Raw genomic sequence first — 23,091 nt, 5'->3', positions numbered from 1 at the left:
CTTGCTTAATCCATAAGATATCAGTCAAAAGTCTATGTTCTTCTAGTGTGGAGATTTCTTAAAAAACTGGAAATAGAACTGCCATATGACCCAGCAATACCACTTCTGGGCATACACACCGAGGAAACCAGATCTGAAAGAGACACGTGCACCCCAATGTTCATCGCAGCACTGTTTATAATAGCCAGGACATGGAAGCAACCTAGATGCCCATCAGCAGATGAATGGATAAGGAAGCTGTGGTACATATACACCATGGAATATTACTCAGCCGTTAAAAAGAATTCATTTGAATCAGTTCTAATGAGATGGATGAAACTGGAGCCCATTATACAGAGTGAAGTAAGCCAGAAAGATAAAGAACATTACAGCATACTAACACATATATATGGAATTTAGAAAGATGGTAACGATAACCCTATATGCAGGACAGAAAAAGAGACACAGATGTACAGAACAGACTTTTGGACTCTGTGGGAGAAGGCGAGGGTGGGATGTTTCGAGAGAATAGCATCAAAACATGTATATTATCTAGGGTGAAACAGATCATCAGCCCAGGTTGGATGCATGAGACAAGTGCTCGGGCCTGGTGCACTGGGAAGACCCAAGGGATCGGGTAGAGAGGGAGGTGGGAGGGGGGATCGGGATGGGGAATACATGTAAATCCATGGCTAATTCATGTCAATGTATGACAAAAACCACTACAGTATTGTAAAGTAATTAGCCTCCAACTAATAAAAATAAATGAAAAAGAAAAAAAGTCTATGTTCTTCTAAATGGTTTGGTTTGGCTATCTATTAAATCTCCTGAAAAGAATGTGATGATTCTGGAATTGCTAAGTTGCAGTGAAAATAAAGGAATGCTGGCAACTTTCTGTAAATGGATTTCACAGGACTGAATAAGCCATGGGAAAGTAAATTAGAGAGTTTCATTTCAAAAGAATACTGAATGAAAGAGCTTGTGGAAAAATCATTTTACGTAGTGGAAAGTTATCACTCACTTCAGTGATCTTAGAGCTGTTAGAATCTATTCCAGTGTCTCACATTTAAAAATTCAATTTCCAGGTGCCTCTTAAGTCAGAAAAATTTCAAAAATATGTAAGGATGATGTTTACAACAGATGAGCTGGATACACAACTCTCTAGCAGGCACTAACAGCTCGATCTGGTACTGCTCTCAACTGCCCTGAGGCTGTGTTTAAGTGTACAAAGTAAATGCACTGCCTCCATCGTTTTGTTTCAAGATATTTCATACAGGCACTCAATTCCTTTTTCTAGATCTTATTTGAGATGCAATACACAAAGAAGACCAATATGATAAATAGGTGATAATTAAACTACATATGTATTATTGATGATTCTTTGTTTTGCCAAATACTAGCCTGATACTTCTGTATGCAGTCCATTTCAAATGCATCAGATTTACATAGTTAAAAGATCAGGAGACAGTGTAAAATAAACCATTATGAAGAAGTGATAATGTTGGACAAAGTACTTTGCCTTCATTACCTTTTCTTCCTCTATCAAGAGGCAGAAATTCAATAGGTCCATAGCTTCATCATGATGTTGGTGGGATAGTAACTTGTCTGTTGAGTGCAAAATCACCAGACTCATCACAAGTAGGTCACTCTTGCTTAGAATATTAGATTCAAACAACATGTCTTACCTTAAGTTTTCTGAGCTGAATTCTGACTCTAGAAATTTAAGGAATTGTTCCCTCCCGACTGGGTCTTTCAATGCTTCATCCATGCCAAAACCCCATCGTTTTACCCTCTGCTGACTTGGTTCTTTGCTATAGAAAATAAAACAAAGCCAAATATATTCCTTTCATTACAAATTCTATATTCTGCTATAACATTTCCCCTCAAAATCATATATTCTTTGAAGCTCCCATCTTTAACATATTTTTCAGAAAAAAAATCTCTGATTGATGACTCTGCATGAAATTATAGTGAGATGAAAGTTAGGCATTAATAATAAAGTCTAACATTTATCAAGCATTAAATGCCAAGAGATGGATTCTCTTTTAGACTTCTTCAGCAACTTTGAGATGGGTACTATCATAATTCTTATTTTATAAATGAGGAAGTCAAGGATAGAGGGTGATAACTTTCCAATGTCAAATAGGTAATATTCCAGACATTCTGACCCCGGGTCTCAATTTCTTAACCACTACACTATGAAGTCTCACGGTGACACATTGTACTGGAGGAAAATGCACTGAGAATCAAAAGGCTTACATCCTGGTTTATGACTCTTGTTGATTAAATGTGTGACATAGTCCTGGCTGAGTCACAACATTTTGGGATTCCAACTTTTACATCTATAAAACTGAGACATACTTGACATACTTGTCAAGCATTTGAGAACCACTGGACGGACATAAAAACGAGAGAAGGTCCATAAATGCAATCTAGCTAAGTGCTACAGAACACTAAATCCTCCCTCTGTGAAGGGGTACGCAGTGATTTTTTTATGACTCTATCAAGATTGGTGATATAATTCTTCTCTTATATAGCTGATGAAAGAAACCAGGGAGCCTTAAATTGTGTTTTGGTTTTCTTAAGAAGTCAGACACTTGTCAGTTTCTCTTAGAGGATTTATGGTAAATTCATTTTGTTCCAAAACAGAATTTATAAAGGCATACTTGTATTGGGCTTAAGTAAGTATGGATTTAGCATTCATTTTACTTGAATAGATGGACCTTTGTGGCTATGTGGATTTTCAAGGAAGCTAAAAACAATGAGCTAAATTTTAAGAACTAAAGATCCTAACAAGTCGACCTTGAAACCCTTGCACATCTGATTTTTTTTGTGCCAGTCTTTCTGGAAATGCAAATCTAATATAATACAAATATCTAAGTTTAAAAAACCATTGCCTTGAACGAGAGCTTTATAGCATGGTTAATGTAAACACAGAGTAAAATTACTTTTACAATTAGTCAGCTATAGGATTCTTCTTATATCATTCAAATCCTGAAATAAGTGGAATATCTGGAAGGAAGAGAAAATGTCACTTACCTTGCTTCAAGTTCCCAGAAGGTAGTATCATCAGACAACCATGGGTTAGAAGGGTCAGGTGGCACAAGAAACGGGTCATATTCTACATACTGTTCTGTGTAACTTAGCAGACTTGAGAAAAAGAAACATTTTCATTTTCTTTAGTTTTCTGGTTGAGGTAAACTGATCTTTGTAAGGGACACACTATAAAAACATCTGGCTAAGGAATCCTTGCTTGCTTATAGAATAAAATCTGATATCAGTTTTCATGTTTCAATAATTTTCATGCAAAAGCTTGTGCTTCTTTGAAGACAAATATGGTTAAGGATTCCAACTTTCCCAATGCCTTAGCAATATGAATTAATATTCCCTCATTAAAATGAGACAAAATGGAAATAGTATAGTGTATAGAAGGATGTGCCAAGGAGCAATTCCAACCCTTGGTCAACTAGCCTACCCCACAGCAGAACAGATGTTACCTCAACTTGGAGAAGGGGTTAAAAAGCAATTTTTGTCAAAAGTATTTACAGGAATTAGGTAAAGGGGGAATCACTTACAACATGTTTTTTGGGGAAAAAAATCTGTTTTTAAAACAAAATAAAGGGAGAAAGGAGAGGAAAAACATTGGAGAGGTAAGATTTGGCAATGCCTCAAAGTGTGGACTATGAATGTCTTAACAGATTTAAATGAAGGAAATACGTAAAAATCTAAGCTTAATTCAAAATCTGAAGTCATAAAATAACTGAGTAGTGTAAATGTTAAGAAGAATTAACAGAAAGTTTCTAAGTTGCCAAGAAGTAACTTAATGAATTCAGTTTTATTTCTCCTAGCCGGAGTGAAAAGATTCAATTCCTTAGAATTATCTTCTGTATTTGATTGTGGTTGCACAAAGACTGGGCCTCTAGAGACCTAAGATAATAATGATCATTCTGTCATCTGAAGTGTAACAAAAGAGATCTTTGAAAGTTTTCTATGTTCAGAAGGGAAAAGAAAATAATATTTCTTACAGGATTCCAATTATATCAATTCTCCTCCCACCAGTTCTTGCACCATATTGAACACATTTAATTGTCATCTGAACTTTTTTTTATTTGTATGGGCATCTTGCAATACTTACCTATCAGCAACTTTTGACATTTTTAACCGATGTCTATCTAACTGTATTTGCCAATACTTTATCTGGAAAAAAGAGATAAGTAGTTACATAAGTAGTGACATTCTCCAATTTTCAACTCTAAACTCTAATAGACTGAGTAATTCTAAACAAGAATATGTTCTCAGACAGTAAAATTTCACTCTATAGAAAAAGGGCTCTGAAAGAGTTAATAAAAAAATTAAACTGACTGTAAACACATAACCAGTATTGCTTTAGAATAGCCCTGAAGTTGAACATTCTGCCCACGTCAGCAAAATAACTTTATTTTAAAAGAATTATAGACATTTTAAGCATTTATTCATGGTGATTATCTAAATAAGAATCACATTTCTCCATCAAACAGTGAATTCAGATAATAAATGTATTTGCTATTTGTTACTATAATTTCAAGATAAACCCTACTTCCTAATACTAGCCCAACAAAAGCATCAGTGATATTTCTTTCAAGAATAATTTTATCAACATTTCAGAGCAAATTGTCACATGGACATAACAACATGTGGAAATTTAAAACTCTCTGAGTTACTTTTCCTTCAAGGTGATTATAAATATACTTGAAGAGTATGTATTACATAGTTGGTAGGAAGAAATTAGCAAAAGGAGAAAAAGTCTCATGACAACTAACCAAGAGACTTGATGATGATTTGATATAAGAGACACTTGGTATTCACTTTGAAATATTGGAGCCAAAGCTATTGGTTGATCAACAGATGCAACAAGAAGCAATATATACCATTGCTATACCAAGAAGCAATATATCTGCTCATCAGTTCTGAGGAAAAACTTCAAGAGGCTTCTAGAGATCAGTACTGCAGAAACAAGATTGAGCACTCTTTTGTGAAGATCACATCACATGACTGGAGGTGGAAAAAACATGACCTAAATGTCACCAACCTATTGTCTTCTCATTTTTTAAGATGGAATTATGGAATATAAACTAACTCAATAATGGAGTCATCCATGAGTCAGTGTGTGTGATTTTTAAATATTAGTTAGAAGGAAAAGGATTTGGAGAAATCACAAGGGAAGAGTTTTGAAAACTATCTCCTTATATTAATAAATCTTCAAAAGAATACATATCTTAAAATTACATTTTAAATACAATCCTGCAAATCAGTTTTTAACATATCTCCTATTAACATCAACATCTGGTCTTCATACTGGCTACCCTGTAAACCATCTACTCTGTAAACCATTATTATAGGTTGACCCACCTGTTGTTGTAACTCATCTTCTGTTGGGGGTTTAGTTTCTGGTGTGGGTGTGTGGGTAGGACTGTGACTTCTAATATCATTTTGTAGACCATAGACAGACTATATTAAAATTAAAAAGAAATATGTTAAGACAAAGTTACATTTATATTCACAGACTTTCTAAAAGGTAATTTTGTGTTATATATTCATTGAGGTAACTCAAAACTTTGCTGCATATTGGATTAAGCTTATCAAAATTCAAAAGGCACTATCATAAATGTCATATGAATTTAAAATGAAAGCACAGAGTTTTTGGAAAAAATATGTGGTTGTATTATTAACTGACAGAATAATTGACTATATGAATAAAACTAGGTAACTGTGATAAAATATGGGGTGAGCTGAGAATACTAATTTGGGAAATGACAGCACAACATAGCATCTAATAAGTATTAATTTCAGAATAAAATAGAGGTGGATATATAATAGAATAAAAATGTAATAAGGCTAAAAAGGGTAAAAATAATCTGGTTGTTTTACATAGGAAAGGAATGGAGTACTAAGGAGAGAAACTAGGTTAAGAATTCCGTTTCTGATTTTGTCTCTGATGGTATCATCAAAGACACACCAGAATGTTCCTACTTTCCCAGCTCAAAATTGGGTTATTTACCTCACAATACTGACCTTGTCATTTGGTTTCAGTAGGTGCCATTTACAAACGTCAGTGACTCTTAAGGTTTTGTACATAAATTCTTAATATCGCAGTGCTTCTTTACTATTTTGTCAAAAGGTGAACGCTATTATTTAGGAATGCTCTTTTTTGAGGAAGACTCGTTGCTTAGGAAATATAAACATAAATCTGGGGCCTTCAAGAACAAAAATTCATCCCTAACTGAAGGTGAGACATCTTACATGTCAACTCAAAGAAGAGGCCAAAGTACTTTTTCTTTAATATTAAAGCACTGTTACTTTAAAATAAAGAATTTAACATTAGCCACTAAGCACTTTTTCTTTGGACATGAGGATGGAGGAGGACATGATAAAGTTTCATGAGCCCTACAAAATTAATGTTGCCAAGTAGTGGAAAGAAGCTATTGAAATCAGAAGAGGGTAGATGCTTAACCAAGCCAATTTTCAGGCCCATCACCAACCTTACCAGTAACTCTAACTTAAAATTCGTCTTGTTAATGGACCTGTTTTCACTTGGATTCTCTCTCTTCTTAATGTTAACCTTTTGGCTCTGTACCAGGGCCCTTTTCCCTTGTGAGTTCCCACTATTTTGCTCTTAGCCCATCTTTGACATATTTGACTTGATTTTCTATCTTTGGTAGGTACTTCAATTTTCCCTCTTTTGACATAGCTCCAACCTCTTTGAAACTCAATTCTTTTTACTGAGCATACATTTCAACCCAAGGAGCAGCACATGTGACATCAGTTAATTATTAACTGGACTGAACTAAATGGCTTGGACTGTCTTTTTCTTTCCTTCTATCATTCATTCAACATTTATCATACACCTATTATATGCTGGATATAATTGTTAAGCATTAGGGATATAGATGTAAACAAAAATAGGTATGCTTCCTCCTTCCTTGGAACTTATGACCTAATGGTTACACAAAGAATCACATAAATAAACATATGATTAAAACTGTGATAAGTATTATGAAAGAAAAGAAGGACAAGAGTACAGTACCTGGAATACAAGGAGACTTAATTTTCACTGAAGAAACAAAAGGTCTGCATGAACTACTACTAGTTGTGTTTGAGGGTGATTAAATAACACAACCCTCTGAACTCCGAAGTAACAGTTGAGGTGGGTATTTTAAAATGAGTGAAGTGAATGACCACCAATTATGAAACAACTATACTTTCCAGTGTCTGCTATTTTTTCAGTTGTATCATACTAATTTTTGATAAAATAAAAAAGACATCTAAGGTTGAAACTTTCCATTCTCACTTAACCTTGGTTTAATTACTCAAAGTTCTTTAATAAGAATCTCTAGTTCATGTAAAAAATGTTTTAAAGACAAGACAGCTGACAGTTCTAACAGTGAGTTTGTTGGTTAAGATTTAAACTAATTTAAAAGAGTGCTAGAAAAATACCACAATTTATGGTGTCCAAGAAGTAAAATAATTAATAAATTACCTTCTATCTCTACATTTCCATGATTATTTCAATATACATGCATTTCACATGATCATCATGAAGTTCCATAAAACACCCAAACCATCAGGCGGTGCTGTTTCAAATAGTCTTCCAGCAGCCTGGCCACTGGTTCTGAGGTTACTGGGATGTTTCCTTTTTTGTCTTACATGTAAGTAAACATCATGAATTCTCTCTTTCCTCATTCAGGGTGCCCTTCATTTTCTGGGGATCAGTAATAGCTTTTAACTTTGATTCTTGGCTAGAGTGAAAATAGCCACAAATAATGCAATTTTATACTCAGGGCTTCCTTTATGCATAAAGGAGGTAAGAAAATTGATCCTATTTTGGCCAGTAAGTTATGAGGATCATTTGCAATGTAAAAGGATTTGCACCTTTTAGAAAACTGAAATGTATTAGAAATCTTGGCATAGAGTGGATAGGGCTAGAGAGAAAGAGAAATGAAATTGTCTCAATGTCTTAATATTTGCAGATGGGGAAAATTAAATTAACTAATTTGGATCCAGTTTGAGTTTTAATAGCAAAGATAATTACTAAACCAAGATGCTTTGACTTCTAACACCTTTTTTTTCTTGTTCCTCAGGGTGCCTGGATTAACACTTTACATATGCAGTACCATCCTAATGAATACTAAATAGGTTATTCATTAAATGAAACAGATTTTACTTTCTACATAAATCTGTTCATATGTGATCTCCTTTTACATCTCAGAAGAGATAAAGAAAATTCTTTCCTTTATTTTTGGTCAAGGGGAAGGGACTTTAAGAACTAAAGAGTGAAGGAAGTGTCTATGCTTTTTTATGTGGAGTGCAATATCTGGGATTTTTCTAACTGGCGATGGGTAGAGGAGGGGGGATGCTCAGCTCGACAGGAGAATGATTAGAACCATGTCCGATGCCATGTGGAAGAAGCCAGTGAAGAGATAGAGCAGTGAAAGGAGGCTAAAGAAGATTGAGAGAGAAAGTTTGCCAGCGTCCAAGTCTCTGCATCCAGGAATATCCAGGCTAACTCCCTATTACTAAGGTTTTAGAATATTCCCCTCTTTCATCTATTTTGAACAGAGTTTCTCTTGCCTGCAAATGTATTGTACTTCTTACTTAAAACACTTTTGTGCTGCACTAAGATATGAATAGTTTATTCTATTATGTAACACATTAAAATTTAAATTTCCACATTTGGCATATGTAAGTAAAGAAATACCAATCTTTTAAAGTATAAACAGCTATAACCACTGCACTAATAGAAGGAAAACTAGGCATTAATCATGAATTTGCTAACTGTTCTTCCAGGATGTGCACTTTAGCTGTTAACTAAAATATTACATGGCATTATGTCCAAATGCAAGTAACAGAGAAAAGAAAGATAATGAGACAGTAAACAACTTACTGTTGTTTTGAAATGTGGGTTCTAGAGTTACAGGAAACGATCTGAAGTGTGGTTGCAATCAGGTAAGCACAAATGCTTTTGTCATTTTTCCTTATGTTTTGTGTTGTTCTAGGACCTCTTCTAGCAGCTGTCATATAGAACGGTGATCTTATGTGTCAACTTGACGGGACCATGGTGCTCAGATATTGGATCAGACATTATTTTGGGTGTTTCTATAAGCATGATTTTTGGGTGAGATTAAAACTTAAGTAAGTGGATCTTGAGTAAAGCAGAATATCTTCAATAATGCAGTTGCATCCAATCAGTTGAAGACCTAAATAGAACAAAAAGACCTCCACCAACCAAGCAAGAGGAAATCCTGCCAACAGATGGCAATTCTTCCCTGGATCTCTAGCTTGTTGGCCTACCTCATCAGATTTTGGACTTGCCAAGACTTTTACAATCATGTGAGCTGGTACCTTAAAATAAATCTCTCTCTCTCTTTCTCTCTGCATACATACATACATATATATATATATATATATATATATATATATATCCTTATTTTTGGTTCTGTTTCTCTGGATATTTTTGACTATAATACAAACATAGCCTGACTTATTAGAGTTAAATTTTTAGAATCAGATGAAGAAAATCAGGTACATAGTGCCCCTTAAAATTTGCCTAGATTAAGCTGATTTATTTCCACTTGTGCTCAGATGTTAAGTCGTGTCTCTTTGTGACCCCACAGACCTGCCTGCCAGGCTCCTCTGTCCATGGGACTTTCCAGGTAAGAATACTAGAATGGATTGCCATTTCTTTCACCAGGTATTTTTGCTTATGCTACATCATTCCTTCACCGAAAATTGAGGATATACATTTTACTTATTTCTTTGTATTTTAGTAAAGTATATTCAAATAAAAAGATTTAAACACTAGTTAGCCCTACCTATTCAAAAGTATTTCAAATCAGATATACATTTCAGCCTTCTTTTCACATATTTGACAAATATATATGAAATTAAACAATTAAATATAATGTCCAAAACCCTGATATTCTTCAGGTACATATGCTAAATGAATTACTTAAGGAACTCACTTGGTCTTTTATTCTTAACATGTATGTCCTCTGTTCTATGACACATAATCACAAGCAATATCATCACAGCGGAATCACAAAGAATGGAACAGCAGCTCTCTCCACTAAGGGCAGTATCTGGTTTCAAAGATGAAGGACAGTCCAGGGGTTCCACTTCCTTAGCAGCCTCAGTAGAGCACAGATGGTGACCGCATGGCTAAGAGAAGCAACAAAGGAACTTGCCAATTAACAGCAGAAGGCGAAGGCAGTTTCCACAGGTGGTAGGCTGGCCTCTGCCATTTCTGTCTAGACTCTCACAGAACTGCTTGCTCCTGGAGGACAGAACTGTGAAGTCCTCAGAGTATGTTGAAACGGTTTGCTCTTGTTGTCAAGCTATTCATTAATAAAATGGTGTGATAGTTTAGAATGATAAACCATTTAAATGCCCTTGATAACATGACTGAGTTGTGTCCCTCCCAAATTCCTGCGCTGCAGCCCACTCTGACTGCATTTGGAGATGGGGTCTGAAAGCAGGTATAAAGGTTAAGTGGGATCATACAGTGGGATCCTAATCCTATGGAGCTGGTGCCCTTAAAAAGAAGAGAAGGAACACTGAGTTCTCTCTCTCTGCCATGTGAGAACACAACAAGCTGGCCATCTGCTAGCCAGGGAGACAGCTCTCATCAGGAACCAAATTTACCAGCACCTTGGACTTGGATTTCCAGTCTCCAGAACTGGAAGAAAATAAATTCCTATTGTTTAAGCTCCCCAGGCTATAGTATTTTGTTAGAATAGCCAGGGCATACTAGTATCTCTCTCTCTCTCTCTCTCTCTCTATCTCACACAATTTTGTCAATTGTTATATACTAGTATATATATCTTCACTTTCACTTTTCACTTTCAGGCATTGGAGAAGGAAATGGCGACCCAGTCCAGTGTTCTTGCCTGGAGAATCCCAGGGACGGGGGAGCCTGGTGGGCTGCCGTCTATGGGGTTGCACAGAGTCGGACACGACTGAAGTGACTTAGCAGCAGCAGCAGCAGTATATATATCACATACATACACACATTTGTTTTGTTTGCTTGCTCAATATGTGTACTCTCATTAAGACAGTAAGTTATGGGAGCAAGGCCATGCCTGTCTCATTTATCTTTGAATAATGAAAGACCAGTACATACCCGGCATAAAGTAGAGGTTTGCTAAATCTGCTGATTGAATGGATCATTCCAGTTCCTAGCCAAATATGAGCTAAAGCACAAGTGGTAATAATTCTAAAGACAAACCAGTATGTGACTTAGAGTCCTATAACCTTTTATATAAAGTAACATTATTGGTGAAAGTTAAAGGAAATCCAGTAATACTCAGTATGAAAAGCTATATTTATCAGAAGGTGAGAAAATCAGTATTCTCCAATTGTTAAGAACAAGGGTATGTACGCTATCTGCATCCTGTAGGACTTCTGTTTTTCTCTAGTGGTTTTAGTGCTATACATCTCTGCTATTAGCTCTCTAGTTCTACTGTTACTGATTCATGGGAAATTAGGCTACAAACTAGACCAATAGAGTTGAGCTCCATGGTTCCATCTCTTCACATTTCACTTTGCTATGACAATGTTTTTCTACCATTCTGTGAGGGCTGATGGTATCCGAAGGGCAACACTGAAAACTAGTGATTTCCAAATTTTCAAAAACAATGACGCAGTGTGAAGCCCTGGTAAGACACCATCACTGAGTACAGAGCTACAGGGACAGTGTAAACAATTTATTAATCTTTAAGTTCTATCTCATCAATTCATATACTTTCTCTTCTGATTCAGAGAATATCTCAGCTGGTGTCTATAGGGGAAACCAGACACAAAGTAATATATTTTGAACTCTTTAAAATTCAGGAAGTAGTGAGAAGTGACTTAATGCACTCTGGGATAGCTGATTGCATTTTTGAATTTGGTACCACAAAGCTAGTCCCGGTACACTAGGCCATGCTGTGAGCAGAGGATGAGAGGAAATGCCTAGGGCTGATCATAAGAGAGAGGGGCCAACAGGCTTGCTGTGGTCTGGCTTTGCCTCTTTTTCTCAGAGATATGCTAGGACCAAAAGCTTTTGAGAACCTCACCTGAATGGATTTTATGGCACTTTTCCTGTGGCTTCTTTATCCTAACATCAAGGTAAACAGTTTTAAAAGAAAAAAAAAAAAGTACGTGGACCATATGGGGCCTTTGACTATAATACTTATTTCTAGGGATGGAAGAAAAAGACATTAAGAACTTAGACTACAGAAAAAGCTTAGTACCTGCTGCCTGGACACATATCCCAGAAAACGCCGCGTAAGTAAGAAGCTACGGAAGAGAAGGTCTTGAATTCTGTGGAGTGGTTTGATCTAGTCGCACTGACCTTTGGCTGTGTCCTCAGAGTGACTACTATAGGCCAGATATCCTTACGTGCATCAACCATTTTTTATGGAATGAATATAAATGTCTTCTATATTTACCATCTGAGCCACCAGGGAAGTTCAAAATGAATCTGTGTGTGTGCTAAGTGGCTTCAGTCATTTCCAACTCTTTGAGACCCTATGGACTGTAGCCAACACGCTCCTCTGTCCATGAGATGCTCTGGGCAAGAATACTGGAGAGGGTTGCCATGCCCTCCTCCAGGGAACCTTCCCAACCAAAGGCTCAAACCCATATCTCCTGAGGCTCCTGCATTGCAGGTGGATTCTTTACCGCTGAAAAATATCTTCTATAATAACTGAGCCACAGGGAAGCCCAAATAAAAAATGCCTTCTATATGTATGTGTTACTTTAAAAAGTGTAGGTACTTCGGCTATGTGTTTTCAAAGGATTGATTAAAAATCATTGAATTCAGGATAGCACTTTGTTTTTGTTACATACTTCCTCATATAAGAGATCCTAAACCTATTGCCACGATCCTATAATTATGCCATAAAATTTTGATATTAAAATGTGGTCTTCATACAGTACCTGTAATTAAACATCTTAGGATGATGTCTTTTTTCTTCAAATTTTTCTCTAACAATGCCTGTCTCTCATAAGTACCACTTGTTCTCAGATAATCTGTATTTATTTTTCCTCATTTCCTGGTCTCTGAAAGAGATACATTTTCTGCTAATGGCTCTCCTCTCAGCATCCTGTTCCTGTCACAGCCACCTCCACACTTTGAGACCTTGACATGTTTGAGATTCGGGACAGAGTCTATTTTCTGGTGAGGGAGGAACTGACAGAAGTCCAGGGCTTGAACCTCCAGATTTTCTTCTAGCCAAGTAATAAGGAAGAGCAGGGAATATGCTATAAAGTACTCATGAAATGGAAGAAGAGGTTTTTTTTTTTTTTTGTGGTTGACATCCTCTAAATGAGGCAGGAGGTAGATGCTCCCTACAGGGTAAAGTGACTGGAGATTCATTCCCTGTGGACCAAAAATCCAAGACGAGAGTAGCAGGACAATTAAGTGGGGAGGCTGGGCCCTGCCCAGACCACATATTTCTCATTCTTGAAGTCAGGAGATGTCCCTGACCACACATGTGCAGAAAGGCTCCCTGGAGGCCAAAGGGGAGTGATGCCAAGGGATATTCTACCCGTAGGCCTTTTCCGTGGAATCCACCTTGGCTAAGAGATGTGTGCACACACATGGGAGGGTCCTGAGATACACCAAATATGGACTGTGAACCAGACGAATAAAAATGATTGGCCAAAAGAAACCAGGAAGAAATCCCCTGTAAAAGTAATTCAAACTGCCAAGAGGGAGTGATTCAGGGACTCTCCTGAGTCTGCCCATGTGTCTAGTCACACGTAATGTACTCTTCTTTTCTCTTAATACTTTTTTCACTACTTTCCATCTCAGGAAACTCGTTTCTGCAAAGTTGAAGGGGCAGGGCCTTCATCACTGACCACTGGTTTAGTGGCTAGGATTTACTGTTGCAACCTGGCCCCAATCTCTGGCTGGGGAACTGAAGCCCCACTTTTAGCCACTGCAGGCTGAGGCCACCTGAGATCATAAACAGTACAACACATTGCAAGGTCAGCACAACAAATGTTGATTTTACCTTTCGCGTTTTGTGTGGATTTCTCATTCTGGACGACTTCTTAATGTCCACTTCAGTGGTATTTACACATCCAGGCTAGAAATGGAAAACAGAGAGACAAAGAAATCTTTGGGTGTAAAGTTCCTGATGGGCACATTCACTCTCCAGGACCCAGGTAAATGCTGTGATGACACAAGCCCCCAGCAGCCTGCCCAAATGGCCCCAGCCACTTCTCTGGGCAGTTATCCAGTGAGAAAACGCACTGCCTTCTTTTACACCTTAAGTTTAAAAGTCTTCAGATACCATTCTAGAATAACTACCAGAGAAATAGGAAAAAGTAATACAAGAGATCTGCATGTGAAAGTGAGTGTTTAGATGCTAACCCAACAGATTGAGAGCAAGGGTATCCAGACACCAAATAAGGTGATGCCCCCAGCTGATATCTGCATTCAGCTTCCCTCAGAGTCTACCTTCTCTGGATGAGATGACACTTACTAGACGGTTGTGTGCATCTCCTAAGTTAGAAAATCAATGGTATTCAGTTGAACCAGCTCAAATCCCAGAGCAATTTTCCTAAAGAAATCTATAACATCCAGTGACTTGGAATATTTGTTGTCTATAGACAGAATGTGCAGTGGAGTTTAATGGTCAAAATGTAGAAGATGAAGAAAGCAACTGATAAACAATAGACCATGCTTCTTTTCAGAATTCCTAACTTTTCTTTTTCCTTTTCCAGACAGGTGAGCCCCTTTCAAACAGGGTAGGCTGGAGGAAAAGTTTGGACAGTTTGCTCCTTGTTTTTTGACAACCACAGGGATATCATTTTGCCACATTTATTTTTCTGTTGCAAAGAAACAAAGAGTTTTAAAGCTTCTTTCTTATCTGGAAAAGAGAAAAGGAGGGAGGGAGAAAGAAAAAGGAAGAGGGAGGAGGAGAAGGAAGAGGAATAGGAAAGAGAGAGAGAGGGTGGGAGAGAGAAAAACACAAATCAGGAAACAGAAGAAAGGAGATTAAAAGATACTTGAGATCTTAAATGGAGAAAGGTCCTTAGACATCACTTATCCTTTAGATATGACTGGAAGTTAGCAGTTACATGGCTGTGTTTCCTTTACTTGTAACTTTTGATACAGGATGTAGGGATCTCTGGTACTAGTAAAAATTATTACATTGTATATTTCTGCTCAATTTCTCTATTTTCTCTCCACAGCTTGAAAGATCATCAGTTATCCTTGAAAGTGACTCCAGAGAAAATATGAAAGTGGAAAAAATGAGTTTGAGGATCTGGGAGGACATGGAGGCAAGGAGCTGGGAGGACAGGGAGGCAAGGGCAAAAGGCAGCACTGATGTGTCTAGAGAAAGAAGTTGTTCTCCACAAGCACTGGTAAGCAATAGGGATTAGCTCTTTGTATAATGAGAACCTAGGACATTTTTCTTTTTTATTTAATTTATTTTTTCATTTATTTTTATTAGTTGGAGGCTAATTACTTTACAATATTGTAGTGGTTTTTGCCATACATAGGACATGGAAGCAACCTAGATGCCCATCAGCAGACCAATGGATAAGGAAGCTATGGTACATACGGAATATTACTCAGCCATTAAAAAGAATTCATTTGAATCAGTTCTACTGAGATGGATGAAACTGGAGCCCATTATATAGGACATTTTTCTTAAAGAACCTTCTCCTGACAGTACAACGATTGTGACAATACTCCACTACAATGTTGTAAGGGATAAGGAAGTAAATGAAGAAAGCATTTTACTCTTGAATTGTTTTCTTTGTAGGTTGTATGTGAAATACATATACTATAATACACTGCCCTGTAAACATTAAGTAAACTATAAATTTGGTTTGCATATCTATTTAAGAATAGAAATAGCACAGCCAAAAATAAGTAAATAAATAAATAATTTCTAAAAAAAAAAAAAGCAAATAAATAAATAATTTCTAAGAAAAGAACTTCTCTGGTGGTCCAGTGGTTAACAATCCGCTTGCCAACACAGCAAACACGAGTTCCATCCCTGGTCCAGGAAGATCCCATATGCCATGGAGCAGCTAAGCCCATGCGTCACAACTTCCGAGCCTGCACTCTGAGCCTGTGAGCTACAATTACTGAGCCAAAACTATGGAAGCCCATGTGCCTAGAACCCATGCTCTGCAACAAGAGTAGCCACTGTAATGAGAAGCCTGAACACCACAAGTAGAGAGCAGCCCCCACCTGATGCAGCTACAGAAAGCCCACACACAGCAACAAACGGCAAACTCAGCCAAAAATAAATAGTAAACAAATAATTTTTTAAAAAAAGAACAGAAGTAGCTGGTTTAGCACCATGATCTGCTTAGAAGTGTCGGAGAAAGGATGAGCACCCTCCTGGGTGAGACTTATTTACTAACTGACATGGAGTGATTCACTTAAACTTTACCGGCATCAGACTGATCAATATTTGATGTTCTGACTTAATTTTCTGTGGCTGGTTCTAAGCATAAGTGTACATTAACAAGTCCCCTCTCCCCCACTGCCAGCCATCCCATATCCTCTCTCACTGGTGATTTTAATATGCAGCCAGGATTCACAGACGCTTGCTCCTTGAAAGAAAAGCTATGACAAACCTAGACAGCATACTGCACAGCAAAGACATCACTTTGCTTACAAAAGCCCATCTTGTCAAAGCTATGGTTTTTCCGGTAGTCATGTACGAACGTGAGAGTTGGACCATAAAGAAGGCTGAGTGCCGAACAATTGATGCTTTCAAATTGTGGTGCTGGAGAAGACTCTTTTGAGAATCCCTTCGACAGCACAGAGTTCAAACCAGTCAATCCTAAAGAAAATTAATCCTGAATATTCATCAGAAGGACTAATGCTGAAGCTCCAATACTTTGGCTACCTGATGCAGAGCCAACTCATTAGAAAAAGCCCTGATTCTGGGAAAGATTGAAGGCAGGAGCAGACAGGAACAACAGAGGATGAGATGGTTGGATGGCATCACTGACTCAATGGACATGAGTTTGAGCAAGCTCTGGGAGATTCTGAAGGACTGGGAAGCCTGGTGTGCTGCATGGGGTCGCAAAAACTCAGACAAGACTGAGCGACTGAACAACAACAAAAATTCATAACCATTGATATAGAAGTGACAAAGATAATGTTTTAAAAATATTAAAGTAGTGTGTGTTCCTTTCCTATTCAATTTCCATTTCCTTTCAGCTTTCCACCCCTAAGCTTATTAGAGAACGGTAGACACTGAAATTCTTTAAGCTCTTATTGCTATATCAAGAGTCAAGCATGACAAGACAGATCATAGAAGATTTTCTTCTACACATTAAGGAGTGGGATAAATAAGAATATGATATACAGGAAAAGGAAGGCATGTCCCTCTGTAACTGAGGGGGAAAAGAGAAATAAAGGTAAGATGCAGCATCCAACATGTGTCCTCATTTTCTTCCTCTGGAGAAGAAAGCCCAGGCACAATGAAAAGCGTGATAGAAATTCCCAGACAATTATGAGGGAGCCTATAATGTGTGGGTTGGATAGTTAGTCCTGCTTACCTAGAAGAATCAGTACATGCCATCACACCCAATGTGAATCTTTACAATTGGAGTTGGCAAGAGAGACAAAACAGATAGTGTTTCTCAGAGCCTGTAGGAAGTAGGCAAGAGATCCAGATTGTGTTGCATGCCTCAGTAGTAAAGGAGGCAGAAATTCTGAGACTAAAATATGGATGGGAACCTGAGGTTGAGACAAGGCCAAAATATGCAGGGATTTTATGCTGGTAGCACAAATGTCTGGAATACAAACTCCAGTGAGCACCCAAAGATGAGATGGTACTCCCATGATAGCAGGCCCAGGAATAAACTTGACTGATGTATCTAAAACAGAAATCAGAAAGAAGCCAGAAGAAGTCCTGTGGATGGTTGACCCTTCCTCCACTGTATGAAATCATATAAAAACAAAGCATTTATACTCCAAACTCTTATCAAAACTACCTTGCACAGAAGCAGGGAAAGGTGGAAGAAAACTGAACGTGTGATCACTTACCCAAAATTTACCTAGCAGATGCTTTCAATGATTACATCATACAGAGCACACACATTGAAGATTGTCCTTCAAATGTTTCTGAGATAAATAGGCCAATTATATATATTAAAAAAACATAAAATATATTTTCTATATACACATGAGGAGTCTGAACTAACAGAACTTGAAAGCTCCTTCTGTTATAAGCTAGAATTCTAAATCAATCTTACTTCATACCAAGTCATACCAAATGGGTATTGACAAATGGCCCTAGAAATTGTGTCACCCACGGAAGGCATGAAGTAGAAAGATATTTTCTCCTTATACAAAAATGTATCTGACTGCCCTCTCAAAGAGAATTTTCCTTTTCAAAGTTAAAAGATTTTTGTCTTTCAAATTTAGTTAATGAGCCATTAGCAGACATCTAAAATTCTACTTGAACTAATTCTTAACACCATTGATCAGCAAATTAATAAGTCATTGATCTTAAAAGTAAATATTATTAGAAGACTGAACCCTGAGGTAATGTCCCATAACTCATCTCCCATTCCAGGCTAATGAAATATGCTAGTTCAAAATTTTTTGCTAATGGCACAATGGTTAAAATAATAAACTGAACCTGGGATGCATGTCTCAGTGGACTTCCAGCTTCCTTTCATTTCTAAAGAGCCCCTTAGGAAGCTAATGCGTAGACCAGTCTCTGGTATCTAAGTTTAAATAGGGGATCCTTGAGGACTGAAAAAACCTCAATGCTCAAAGTCATCTAGTATATTTCTGAATAATTAATTTCATTGCAAAATAATAACTTTCAGAAATCAGGCACTAAAGTGACGAAATATGGCAATTTTTTTGGAAGTTTTTTAAATAATAATTTTAAGAAAATTTATTTTTGTATCTAATTGTCAAATCTAGTGATAAATGGTAAGGTATAAAAATGAAGGTATGGCCATAACTCAATATTCTGTTAATACACTAAGGATGCCAGACAGATGAATCATCACAGTGTGGGAGCATAAAGACTAGACAGTAGATGGCAGAGGGCATTACATGCCAAGAGACATTCCAGAAATCCATTCTTATGTGAATACTGCTGTTCCTCACCAATGTGGCAGATAAAGATTTTTTAAAACTTTGTTTTTAAGTAATTTTGATGTGCCCCTTGGTTATTTTAAAAAGGCAGTTATCCTTTTGAAGCATATATAATATGTACCACTAGCAGGCAACAGATTCACTTGAACTGTTGTGCATAAATTGGTTTTCTGCACTACAAAACGCATCTTCCCAATAAGATATAAATGACAGTACCATTACCAAGTAGGCACTCAGTAAAAATGGTCAAATATGTACTGCTTTACAGATATAATGAAGTACACATAACTGCTGGATTTAAGAAATAATACAGTTGCATTTACATAGGCCTAGAAAAGAATTATTTCTAGTGATTCAAAGGAGAATTTATTTTCAATAGAACTAAGCTGTGTTGTAACACTACTATAATACTGTTTGCTAAAAGCAGAATTTAATGTCTTGGAATCCATTCCTGCAGGGGCAAAAGGAGCATACTGTTGAGAACTATTACTGACACAGTGTTCACTTAAGTGTCCTAAAGAGTTGCAAAACAGAAGCTGGAATTCTTGGTTTCACTGTTGACATTTTATTTAAAAGAATTTAAAAATCACTTATTTCCTCTCACGACATAATGCATTTTTATTACCTGTAGCAGAAGGCACACTGGAGTTCAGGATAACTTGGGATACCTGAAGGATTCTTTGATGAAGAACAACACTATTAATAGTAATGGAGAAAACAACTCCCTAAATTCAATCACTATGGCTATATATATATATGGCTATATAAATTCAATCACAATTAATAAATGGAGATTTAAGAATCAGGTGGCATATGGAGCTGATAGTAAGAGATACACACATTCCTGGAAATTAAAAATTCAGACTTGACTCTGGGAAAATTAACATTTTGAATATATGTTAATTATTGGTTCAAACAAATACATTATTAAAAACAATTTATCCTTCTGTAACACTGTACCAGTTTTAAAAATTCAATTTGCAACATATTGTACCTCAGTTAAAATGATCCCTTACTCTTATACAAAGCAATTCTAGGTTTTTTAAGTGTTCAACCTTAGGATATTTTTTAAAGATCCAATTCAAACTTTTCTTTCTCTTTTTGGGCACTTGCCAATTGATTTAACTTCTGATCCTTTCAGCTTGGCTGACCTACTCATTCACTAAATGCTACACACAAACTGAAAGAAGTTGTCTGTGGCTGGAATTCTTCTCTCCTTTTTTTGAAGGAGTTGGCTTTTTTAATATATTCTTTTATTTACTGGCTGTGCTGGGTCTTCATTGCTGTGAGGACGTCTCTCTAGTTGGGATGAGCAGGGGCTATTTTTTAGTTGTGGTGCTTGGGCTTTTCACTGAAGCAGCTTCTCCTGCTGCAGTGCACAGGCTATAGTGTGCAGGCTTTAATAGTTGTGGTTCCCAGGCTCCAGAGTACAGGCTCAACAGTCGTGGTGTACGGGCTTCGTTGTTCTGCACTAGGTAATCGAACTTCGAACCAGGGATCGAACTCAAGTCTCTTGCCTTGGCAGATGGATTCTTCACCACTGAGCCACAAGTCCCTGGAATTCCTTACATTCACTCTCCTCTATAATGTTTACTCACTTGATTTCTACTCAATCTTAATTGTTGTCTATAGATCGTTAATTAAGTAATCCTACTTCAGTGTATGTTATCAATGAACTCTGCATGTCAAGAGGCACAAGGAAGTCTAATGTGGCAGAGGGAAGAGAAATGTACCAGGACATCCTGGAATTGTGGAAAGTGGTTAGCTTAGGTAGAAATTATAGATTATGGTAAAAATCTCTGGTTCAATTCTAAACATAAGTGGAAGTTACTGCAGTGTTTCAAACATGAAAGTGGCTTTGTATGCTCTAGATTTTTAAAAACTCACTCACTCAATCTTTATGTCCTTCATAAAAAATTGGACTAAGTGTGAAATGTTAAACTATAAAACTCCTAAAAGATAACGTAAAAGGAAATTTAGGTGATTTTGGGTTTGGTGATGACTTTTTAGATTCAACAGCAAAGGCACAATCCATGAAAGAAATAATTGATAAGTTGAATTTCATCAAAATTAAAAACTTCTGCTCTATGAAAGATACTGTCAAGCAAACAAGAAGATAAGTCACAGACTGGGAAAAATATTTGCAAAATACAGATCTGATAAAGGATTATTATCTAAAATATACAGAGACTCTTAAAACTCAATGATAAGAAAATGAACAACCTTGTTAAAAAATGGGTAAGAGATTTGAAGAGGCAACTCACTGATGAAGATATACAGATGGCAAATAAGCGTATGAAAAGATGCTTCACATTATATGTCATTCACATCAGTTCAGTCACTCAGTCGTATCCAACTCTTTGCAACCCCATGAATCGCAGCACGCCAGGCCTCCCTGTCCATCACCAACTCCTGGAGCTTACTCAAACTCATGTCCATTGAGTCGGTGATGCCATCCAGCCATCTCATTCTCTGTCACCCCCTTCTCCTCCTGCCCCCAATCCCTCCCAGCATCAGGGTCTTTTCCAATGAGTCAACTCTTCGCATGAGGTGGCCAAAGTATTGGAGTTTCAGCTTCAGCATCAGTCCTTTCAATGAACACCCAGGACTGATCTCCTTTAGGATGGACTGGGGAGTTGGATCTCCTTGCAGTCCAAAGGACTCTCAAGAGTCTTCTCCAACACCATAGTTCAAAAACATCAATTCTTCGGCACTCAGCTTTCTTCACAGTCCAACTCTTACATCCATACATGACCATTGGAAAAACCATAGCCTTGACTAGACAGAACTTTGTTGGCAAAGTAATGTCTCTGCTTTTTAATATGCTATCTAGGTTGGTCATAACTTTCCTTCCAAGGAGCAAGCATCTTTCAATTTCAAGGCTGCAATCACCATCTGCAGTGATTTTGGAGCCCAAAAAAATAAAGTCTGACACTGTTTCCACTGTTCCCCCATCTATTTCCCATGAAGTGATGGGACCAGACACCATGATCTTAGTTTTCTGAATGTTGAGCTTTAAGCCAACTTTTTCACTCTCCTCTTTCACTTTCAGCAAGAGGCTTATTAGTTCTTCACTTTCTGCCATAAGGGTGGTGTCATCTCCATATCTGAGGTTATTGATATTTCTCCCGGCAATCTTGATTCCAGCTTGTGCTTCTTCCAGCCCAGCATTTCTCATGATGTACTCTGCATATTAAGTTAAATAAGCAGGGTGACAATATACAGCCTTGACGTACTCCTTTTCCTATTTGGAACCAGTCTGTTGTTCCATGTCCAGTTCTAACTGTTGCTTCCTGACCTGCATACAGGTTTCTCGAGAGGCAGGTCAGGTGGTCTGGTATTCCCATCTTTTTCAGAATTTTCCACAGTTTATTGTGATCCACACAGTCGAAGGCTTTGGCATAGTCAATAAAGCAGAGACAGATTTTTTCTGGAACTCTCTTGCTTTTTCGATGATCCAGTGGATGTTGGCAATTTGATCTCTGGTTCCTCTGCCTTTTCTAAAACCAGCTTGAACATCTGGAAGTTCGCGGTTCACATATTGCTGAAGGCTGGCTTGGAGAATTTTGAGCATTACTTTACTAGTGTGTGAGATGAGTGCATGTGTCATTAGGAAACTAAATTAAAGCAACAATGAAATACCATTACACCACCTATTAGAAAGATCAAAACACTGGCAATACCAGATGCCTAAGAGAATGTGAGACAACAGGAACTCTCATTTATTGTTGATGGAAGTGTAAAATGGTACAATCAATTTGAAAGATAGTTTGGTGGTTTCTTACAAACCAAATATACCCCTAATCACACGATCCAGCAATTGTACTCTTTAGCATTTATCCAAAAGAGTTGAAAAGTCAGATCCTCACAAAAACCTGCATGTGGATGTTTTATTTATAACTGTCAAAACTTGGAAGTACTCAAGATGTCCTTCATTAGGTGAATGGATAAATAAACTGTGGTATAGATATGCAGTGGAATATTTTTTAGCACTAAAA

The 23,091-nt window shown here is 37.3% G+C and overlaps 1 protein-coding gene across 2 annotated transcripts in view; it reads right to left on the bottom strand.

The window, feature by feature from the left end:
• The window catches only part of RGS7 (regulator of G protein signaling 7), a 450,036-nt gene that overhangs the window by 21,614 nt on the left and 405,331 nt on the right, over positions 1–23,091 (bottom strand). For both annotated transcript variants that reach the window (XM_061160269.1, XM_061160270.1), the window contains exons 10-14: positions 14,013–14,087; positions 5,368–5,466; positions 4,115–4,176; positions 3,019–3,129; positions 1,665–1,790 (exon numbers count right to left, since the gene is read on the bottom strand). In XM_061160269.1, the coding sequence (XP_061016252.1) occupies positions 1,665–1,790; positions 3,019–3,129; positions 4,115–4,176; positions 5,368–5,466; positions 14,013–14,087 (473 nt within the window). The remainder of the gene's footprint in view (positions 1–1,664; positions 1,791–3,018; positions 3,130–4,114; positions 4,177–5,367; positions 5,467–14,012; positions 14,088–23,091) is intronic.

This window comes from Dama dama, chromosome 14 (genome assembly GCF_033118175.1).
Source record: "Dama dama isolate Ldn47 chromosome 14, ASM3311817v1, whole genome shotgun sequence".
Taxonomy (NCBI): Eukaryota; Metazoa; Chordata; class Mammalia; order Artiodactyla; family Cervidae; genus Dama; species Dama dama.
This window is presented reverse-complemented; position numbering and strand designations above follow the sequence as displayed.